This window comes from Nothoprocta perdicaria, unplaced genomic scaffold, assembly GCF_003342845.1.
Source record: "Nothoprocta perdicaria isolate Ctin4 unplaced genomic scaffold, notPer1 scaffold_155, whole genome shotgun sequence".
In the NCBI taxonomy this organism is placed as follows: Eukaryota; Metazoa; Chordata; class Aves; order Tinamiformes; family Tinamidae; genus Nothoprocta; species Nothoprocta perdicaria.
Window position 1 is genome coordinate 579608 of NW_020454705.1, and position 9334 is coordinate 588941.

Genomic DNA, 9334 nt, shown 5'->3' on the forward strand with positions numbered 1-9334 from the left:
AGACAAGCTCCTGACTTGCACTAGGAAGTCAGACTGTTCAGTGTGAACCTGAAGATGAAGACTACATTTCAATTTCATTCTCTAGAAAAACTAGGGAAGCAACACAAGTAATGGATTTTCATTATCTGATTGCACAATAGCTTTTAGCATGTGTATTCCCAGAAATAATTAAATATCTATCCCATCCCTGATCACAGTCTCTGAAAGAAAAAGTTGCATTTTGTTAATACATTAAAAAATAGTGGGTTTGGAGCTCATTTTGTTCCTTTAATTCAATAACAAATAAATTATAACAATATTCTTTCCCTATTAGGTAAGAGCAGTCTCAAGGATGCCAATTTTCAGGAGATCCTTCTAAAACCAATGAACCAAACTGGACTGCAAACAAAAAGCTATATGAAAAACCGAAAGAAAAAAAAAGTGGTAGAAACCCTGCCCATGCCAGGGATCTGCACTCTGGGCGTTCACTCGAAGGGAAAAATGTAAAATCAGTTTCCTCAGTTAGATTCAAAGACAAAATAAATCACAGGTTAGTATAAATTCATACCCACAGAGTACAGAAAATGGACAAAGGATAATTTTTCCTCCACTATAATATTAAGATAATGAATCATCTTTATAGGTCACTGAATCAGATTCGAAAGGGAATTCTTGTTCTTTTACAGAAATATCAACATAGATATAACAAAATACACCATTCATGTTATCCTATTTTACCTAAGAATCCCTTCTTCACACTCAATTTTGCTGTCACTTTCTTCAGTATTAGTAGTATTGAAGTGGCTTTCATTCTTCTCAGTACCAATTCTRTCCTCAGAAAATGGTTCCATACCTGCAGCCAAAACAGTTATTTACTTGGCGTAACATCTTTTTATAGTTTTTGTAAGAGAGAGAGAGGAAATAGACTTTGGGCATGTAGCTGCAACCTGCTCTGTGTCAATTGGCCCTAGTGCTGGGGAACAATYCACGACAAGTTATTTCTTCCAAAGAAAAAACAACTCCCCCAGCCCCAACTTTTCTATATATCACCTATGGAGGCAGCTTCGCTTCTACTTAAAGCTCTTTAGGACTGCAGGGAAAAGGAAGCACCCAGTTCCAGCCATAAGGAAAAAGGAATCACCCAGTTCCAGCCACACATGTCCATAGCCTCTACTGGGGAGCAGGGAAAGTCTAACAGTAGCTCAGTTCTGGGCTCTTGGTTCTCCATCTTCTGCTTAATTTAGAAGACTGCACAGATTCATGACATGAGCAYGTTCATAACATATAGTGCTTTGTGACAAAATGAATTACTTAAAGGAAAAATTAGCACCCCATGAAACTCAAGAGAGAGGACTCCATTATGAGATGCAAAAGTGAACAGAAATAAAAAGGACAGTTATTAGAAAAAGACCAGAATTAGAATGTTACTAATTTTCAGGGCAATTTCTTTTGAGAACATTTCTCACTTATATCGACTTTGTTGCCAGTATACATGGGTGCTGATTTCTTAAGAGCCACTTCTAAATATTTACCTTCTAAAACAACATTTTCCAAAATAACTGTAATATGAATAAATCATGTCAATAAATAAACTTACCACAAGTATCTAGCTCCAGGTCTTGTAATACATCCTCCTTGTAGGGATCAATTTGTAGAAGTCTTTTCCTTTCAGATGATTTCCATATGAAATCCACACGTACCACAGGGAGCTGAYACTTCTGAATAATTTTTAGATGGTGATTGCTGAGGACACTAACAGTATCCACAACAACATGTGTACACTAAAAGGCAAGTCACAATCGTTATACACACATAGCTACAGTATGAACACATGTAATGTCTCTCTGTAATTCATCCTGGTGAAATCAAGGATCCACATAAAACATTTAAAAAGTATACAACCTTGGTGTACTATGGTTTGGAGCCAGACTTTAAACACTTAATTTAGGAATATGGGACCTCTTCTTTCCCTTCACCTTCAACAGAGAGGGCAGGACTTGAACTCCAAGAGTCCACAGTTCAGCCCAGCTAAAGGATCAAGGATAAACAGGGCGAGTTTATCTCTCTATAGGGACTATGGGGACACGAGAGTGACCTGATGCCTGATGTTCTGCACAGCGCTTAGCACACACAGGAGGTCCTGTAATGGGCCAGGCTCCATGTGGCAGATCTGGTTCAAACCCAGACCAAAGAGTTCTCTGGCCTCGAAGGGTAAGGAGGAAAAATGTACACAAAATGTAGGGGAGAGGGCTAAACAATGRTAATATGGTTTTTGTAGACACATAAAATATCTTACACTGTTTTATTGGAATCATATATATGYTGTAAATTCAAGTTTTCCTCACAGCTCCTGTCAGTTCATATAAAATGGTCCAAAGTAAGCAGCAGTGAATTTTGCATCTCTAATAGTTTAAAACTAAGCATACAAGAACTGATACTGAGCAATGCAAGACCCTAACACTAGAACATTAGAATATTTTACTGGAAAACAAGATAATAAATACATATACTTTCATTTGTAATATATAACAAAATACAGCTTTAAGAAAAACAAAACAACAAAAGAAAAAAGGAAAAAAAAAAAAAAGGAGCTCTTCCCTGATACTGTATTTCTCAGCACTGAGCCCAGATTTATTCTGAGATTCCCACCTGGAGATAGGATGAAATGTTTGCTTAATTATAATTTAATATCTAAGGTTTGAGTAAGGTCCCCATGGATCTGAACGCTGGATCTCCAATATTAGAGCTCACAATCTCTACTGAAATTCTAACTTTGTATTATCTTTATAAATTTATATTATATTATATTATATTATATTATATTATATTATATTATATTATATTATATTATATTATATTATATTATATTATATATAATAGAAAATACATATTTCAGATGAGATATGTTTATACTGCATTATTTCTTCATTTATTTGCTATCTTCAGGAATTCTTTTTTTTTCTCCCATAGGTCATTTTTTAATGAGGGAATTTTTCTTGACTCCTCTTTTTCCCCAGCTCACACTTACAGGGCACCAGTCTGAAGGGATTAATGAGAACTTTATTTATTGTCCAGCCCTTGCTTCTTTATACCACCAGGCCCATAGCAAACTGATATGTCAAAACAACTCAGAAGATCCTGACCTTACAGAGCAAAACCCAAACACTCTTCCTAAATCGGGTATGTTATTTTTCACTTTCTCTCCTCAACAGATGTGCATGATCAGAGCTGCYGGGAAATGGCTGTGCTCCTAGTAAGGTGATAATGCACCCGCAATATTCTTTTTCTCCACACATTTCTTTTCTTTTGCTCAATATCAGTTCCTTATATTATGCATAATTTAAGCTGCAGATTCTTGAGGACAACAGCTACAGATTTTGCTGTTTGTAAAATTACAATCAGCCGTGGAAGCTCTATGTACATTAGCAGACTTTAAAGTAACATATTTCATGCTATACTAGGAAAAGTTGGAGGCAAGTGAAGGAGAAAATAGCTCACTTAACCATATTTTTCATGGAACTAAAAATTAAGAAACAGGCAAAACAAGAAATAAAACCATGACATAACCTCTCCCCAGGGCAAGGTGAGAAGTGAGCACTCTATGACAATACAGACGGACTTGCCATAGCTTAGGAGTTACGGAGAAAAAAACAAATTTCACTTTCTAGTGCCAGAAATAAGAAGACATGAATAATAAGATGTGAAGTATCTTTATACTAGACCTTCACTAATAATTTACATTACCCACTCCCTGTGACTGGTAAGTGAGTATCTATACTGTGTGCATCCCAGTTTCCTGAGGGCTTTGGCAGACAGAGCAGCACCATGACTGTTCCCAACGGGCAGTGTGAATAGGACCCCTTGGTCCCAAGGGTGTTCACTAGCACAGAGGGCTACGAGGAYCATCAGGGGCCTGGAACATCTGCCCTATGAGCAAAGGCTGAGGGAGCTGGGTCTGTTCAGCCTGGAGAAGAGGAGGCTGAGGGGGGACCTGATCAGTGTCTATAAATACCTCAAGGGAGGCAGTGAGGAGGAGGGGGCGGCCTCTTTTCAGTGGTGGCCAGCGATGGGACTAGAGGAAATGGCCGCAAGCTGAGGCACCAAAAGTTCCACAGGAACTTAAGGAAAAAGATCTTGACAGTGAGGGTGCCAGAGCCCTGGAACAGGCTGCCCGGAGAGGTTGTGGAGTCTCCTTCTTTGGAGATCTTTAAAACCCACTTGGATGCAGGCCTGTGCCCCGTGCTCTGGGTGACCCTGCGTGTGCAGGGGGGTTGGACTCGATGATCTCTAAAAGTCCCTTCCAACCTTAAGGATTCTGTGATTCTATGTGGCCACAGTCCCTGGAAACTACAACATTACTAAATCCCAATTCACGATGCACCTCCTTATTCAGCGTTTCTCCTRTCTAATGATGAGAGAAAAAAAAATACAATGGTCGTTTTATCCAGGAATGCAACTTCCAGGTTCTTTCATGGAGAAGGAATATTGCTGTTTATTTTTTGTCACAGAACTAGATGCATTAAAAAAAATAAACAGAATTGTTTTTACTAAAATATTAAACAGAAATAATCTCTGTATTCCTTATGACTTCTCTGGAAGAGGTGAGACCAGCACTCTACAATGCATAATACTATTTGATATTTTCCAACAGAGATCTCAGAAATAAATCAGCAACATACCTTTTGATCAAGCAAAAAATTAATTACTCCACCATTTTCTTTAATGCATTTTTTCAGCCTATTCTTCTCCTGAATAGGTAAGTGCTTCAATTTTATAAAAAACACGCAGTTTGCAAAGATTGCCATCTCCTTCCTGGTAAAAAAAGAAATAGTTTTTGGGGGGCTGAGAAAGCATTCATTCCCATTATCCATCTAAGTCATCTTTTACCAAATGCTCTCTTTTCTACTCTAGAAAATATACAAACAAATAGCATTTTACTAGCATGGTAATCAGATCCACCAAGAATAGTTCTTAATAAGTTTTATTCATTTGYTAAAAGCCGTGAAAAACTCAGTATAAGTTTTTCAGTAAAGTCATTGCATGAATTAACGGCCAAGCTCATGTCTTGATTTCTTGCTGCTAATACCCATTGTTAGTAATGTGGAATTATGTTATTTTAGACTAGAAGGATCTTTCTGTTCCCCTTGCAGACAACACCACAGGAGTGTAATGGTTTCTCATGTTTCCTCTCACAGATGTATACAATCCATAAACACAAAACACAAAAATGCATAAATGATCCACAGCAAATAGAGGAAAGAYAGGGGGGAAAAAAGGAAAACAAACCAAAAAGATGTTAGTTTTAATCCAGATCTATTTTCTGATTTAATTCACCTTGCAGGTTAGGGCAAAGATTCACATGGGAGCCTGGGAGGGGAAGGAAGGCCCTGGAAGGGAATAACCTGCAGAGGGATGGAGGGAGATGGTGGCTTCTTTCCCTAGCAGCGCCTGCCCACTGTGTCTGCAAAACAACTTCAGTGMAAATGGGCTGGGTGTTATTTGTGACAAACTACACTAAAACACGGGAGGCTGAGAATATTTTAGTTTATCAAAAGTCAAAATTATGATTAGAGAATGTAAAGACAGTGTCTTAAGTCATGAAAATGTRTCTTTATGACGTATCTATTTTTCTGGCTGCTTGTGAGCAGAACGTATGCAGTGTAAAATAAAACATTCTGGTCAGAGAATTCTTTTTACTGGTAATTCTCTGGCTAAGCATGAGGTCTGTACCTCAGACAGTGGGTCAGTATCAATGCTACTTTTAAAAACTTTGTGTTTATTTTAACTTTCAAATTTCTGGAAAAGTTACTCGATAGAAATTTTTCACCATGGTTTATTGCCGAATATTTCTGTCTGAGACGCCTGGACAAAACTGGCCATTCAGAATACCTATTTCCTCCAACTTCATCCTGGACTCATAGAATGAGGCAGAAAAGTAAGAAAATGCTTCTGGAAAAGCTAAGGCAATGTAAAGCCAAAAAAGCCCGAATAGGCAGGCCATTCAAACGGAAAAATACAAAATAAAGACCTTTGTCCAACACAATGAGTGATCTCACACACTGCAAATCCTGAGCAAGCCTCTGAGTCCTAGAACTAAACATTTTCATGGAAGACTGCAAAAAGGAAAGCAGAAACAATCCAAAAGTACACTTCCATTTTCCACCTTCCATTTTTCCACACTAAACACARCAATACATGAGCAAATGTTTATTAGAAAAGTTTGTTTAGCAGTTTATTTGGAGTAAGAACGAAGSCTACCATTAAATTATTTAATAGGTAATTTGGGGTTAAAAACTAGTATTGGTCTAAATGCCCCAATACATCAACAAAGCTTCCACACCAACTCTGGGGAAAGATTCAGTTATCCTGAGTGGGGAGAGAACCAACTAACACAGCTGGTGAGAACCAACTTGGACACAGTGCGAGTGCAGAGGTGGCTCTGCCAAGCCACAGCTGCACAGCAACTATTGGCATAAGGCTTCAGATAAACCAGGGAACCTGTGGTAATTGAGGGTGGGATGTCGTTTGAGAACTGAGCCCATTTTCCTTCTCTAGGGTGTATTTGATTTTCAGTGAATGCAAGAAAAAGTGTTTTTCAATGCAGCAAATAAAACAACACCCTCACCAGCTACTGTGTAATAACTACATGATAAGCTGAGGAAAGGAGTTACCCTAAGGGGGAGAATAGCATAATTAATTTGAATTTAGAGTTTCAGGAAAGCCTAGAAAAATGAACACCATCAAACATGGATTTATAATCTGTACAATGTGATCTCAGAAAGAGTCTATAAGAAGGCCCAGAACACACTATACATCTGAGAGAACTGGCAACACTGTCTTTCTCACACATACATGTAGATCAGGGGATCAGGGAGGCACTCCCTGATAAAAGGGCCTATGAAAGTATATAAACCTGTACGTCATGGCTCTTGTTCTTTTGTTCTCAGAAATTAGCAGTTCTTTTGGTGCAGCAGCATACTCTGCTCACACAGGAAAAACAACTCTTGTTCTGTATTTTAACTAAGAGGGTAGTATTATCTGCAGTAATAAAAATCTTTTGAATCAATCTTCTTGTAGTTGATTGAAAACTGTCGCTTGCTGTTGAAAACTAATTTAAAGAAGCTCTAAGGCATAGTTTAAGTTGCTTTTACAACCTTTATTTTGAATCTTGTCACAAATAAGATACATTAACTTGGGATACAAATAAAGGCAAATGTGCCATTACCAAAGATTTCCCCTAGTAACAACAGAATGGACCTCAGCACTGCCTCCCTCTTTACTGCCAGACCTCTGCGTGCACTGGTTTTCTCAATATACTCTCTAAAGCAGATCCTGACCACATTTAAAGTTTTAACAAAAGTTGTCTCCCCAGGGAATACTGAATTCTATCTGCATAGTGTAAGAAGAAAGGTTATKGAAAGGCAATTAAGTAAATACATGCTATTACAAGCACTGATCCTGCTAGCACTCCCATATCTCACTTTGAAACACCAGAAACACCTGAAACTGGTAGCAACGTGAAGCATAAAATCTCCATGATTTTTTTTTATATACAATTCGCTTATGATAATTATGCTGCTCATTACAAAGGAAAAGTTGTTGAGGAATAATCTGTAAACAGACCATACATTAGCCAGCCAGTAAGCAGAAACGAATGTGTAAACTTGAGGGAAGGGCAAATTAATTTTCTTGGAGCCATCTGCAAAGTAAAGGCACTTACTTTGTGCCTTCTGCACTGCAGACAMAAAATGCTCCTTGATCCCACTCCTCTCTCTGGATTTTGAGCAGATCACCTACACTCAGCTGCTGAAGGTGCCCTCGCTGCAGGGTCCTCCTGCTTCCCCAACAGCGTGAGACACAACTGGAGAGGCCGGCTGTTGTGTGAGATGAAGGGCTAGGGCATACTCGTTCCTCAAACGCTGTAGGAAGCCCAARGTGGCAGCAACACCAATTGTGTCAAACAAGTCAACACCTACAGTCTACAGGTAGCTCAGGTAACAGCCCTCCCCAGGCTTGGAAGAATGAGGAAGTTGCCACTGCAAAGTGCAGGTGGACTTTGGAACTGCAATACCCCAGAGGAGAGAGGAAATGGAGCTGGAACAAGCGCCAAGTCTGCTCCTAGGAATATTCCTCTACCTTGAGCGAAGGGGATTTTATTGAATTTCACTGCTCAGTACTACCCTATCTCCTGTTTCCCTGGGGAATCAAACCTTTCCGGGAATTCTAGCAAAGCCTTTGGCTTTTCTCTTTTGGAACTGTAAAACCTTCAAACTCAGAACGGGGGATTGTGCTATTGAACCTGAGTGTTGAAAATTAATGAGCAGCTCATAGTCACTTTTAAAACTGTAAACTCTTGTGGCAGCACCAGGTAAGGAAGTTAATGGTGTAAAGGAAACCTCTTGACAGTCATTGCTGGCTTAATTCTTACAATTTAATGTTGGTGGAGATCTTGGAGATGTTGGTGGAGAATTAAGCATCTATTTGCCGCTAAATGCTTGCACTTCCTCATCAAACAGCAAGCATGGGAATCATGTGTGCAACAGATTACATTTTTAGCATGCAGAGGGAGCCACAGAGAACTTTTTCTCATCCAAAAATAGTCCATAAATAATCTGGAGTCCTAGGGTCTTCAGTCTGCAGAAATACTGAAACAAATCTCTACTGCACCTTCATAATAAAAATGTCAAAATAATTAAAAATGTTGCCTTTAAAAGGCACAGACAGAAACCCTCACATTTTCTTTCACAGCCGCTTCATGTTGTTGAGGCAARATACAGTTTGAAGACAGTCACATAGGAAAGTACATAATTGGCAAAAATCAACGTGCAGGGAAGATGACAGAAGGTTTAGGAGGAAGAACCAGGTGGAATTATAGCACTGGGCAAGGGGAAGCGCTGCCACGGGTACAGCCAGCCCGGAGCAAAGCTCTGAACCTGCCCACGGGAGGAAAGAGCAGACCTTGACTGCAGCCTTGACTGCAGCGACGCAGCGGGCGCTTCAGCGGGTGACGCGGTGCCTTTTATTGGAGTTTAGAGGAAAGCATCGATTTTGGAGGAGGAAAAACAACAACTCCACAAGGCGGAGCACACGCAAAAGGCACGAGACGTTAGGAAGCCGCTCCTCGCTACTGCGGCTATTTAAAGATTAAAGGGGTACAAGCAGCGGCGGTGAAGGCGAGCGGAGCCCCGAGCGACACTGCGCGCAGCCGGCGTGACGGGGCACCCCGCAGCGACACGAGCCGCTTCTACCTGGGAGGCCGCCCCGGGGCGCGGGACGGGCTGAGCGGTCGCAGCGAAACCGTCCCAGGCCGCTSCCGCCGCCTCTAACGGCCCCGAGCAGGAAGAGGGACGCGGGC

General features: G+C 40.2%; 1 protein-coding gene across 1 annotated transcript in view; it reads right to left on the bottom strand.

Annotated features, from left to right (window-relative positions):
- PARP4 (poly(ADP-ribose) polymerase family member 4) overlaps window positions 1-4784 on the bottom strand; it is a 37942-nt gene extending 33158 nt beyond the window's left edge. The window contains exons 1-3 of the mRNA XM_026035030.1: window positions 4659-4784; window positions 1577-1760; window positions 718-832 (exon numbers count right to left, since the gene is read on the bottom strand). Of these exons, the coding sequence (XP_025890815.1) occupies window positions 718-832; window positions 1577-1760; window positions 4659-4784 (425 nt within the window). The remainder of the gene's footprint in view (window positions 1-717; window positions 833-1576; window positions 1761-4658) is intronic.
- Window positions 4785-9334: the final 4550 nt, after the last annotated feature.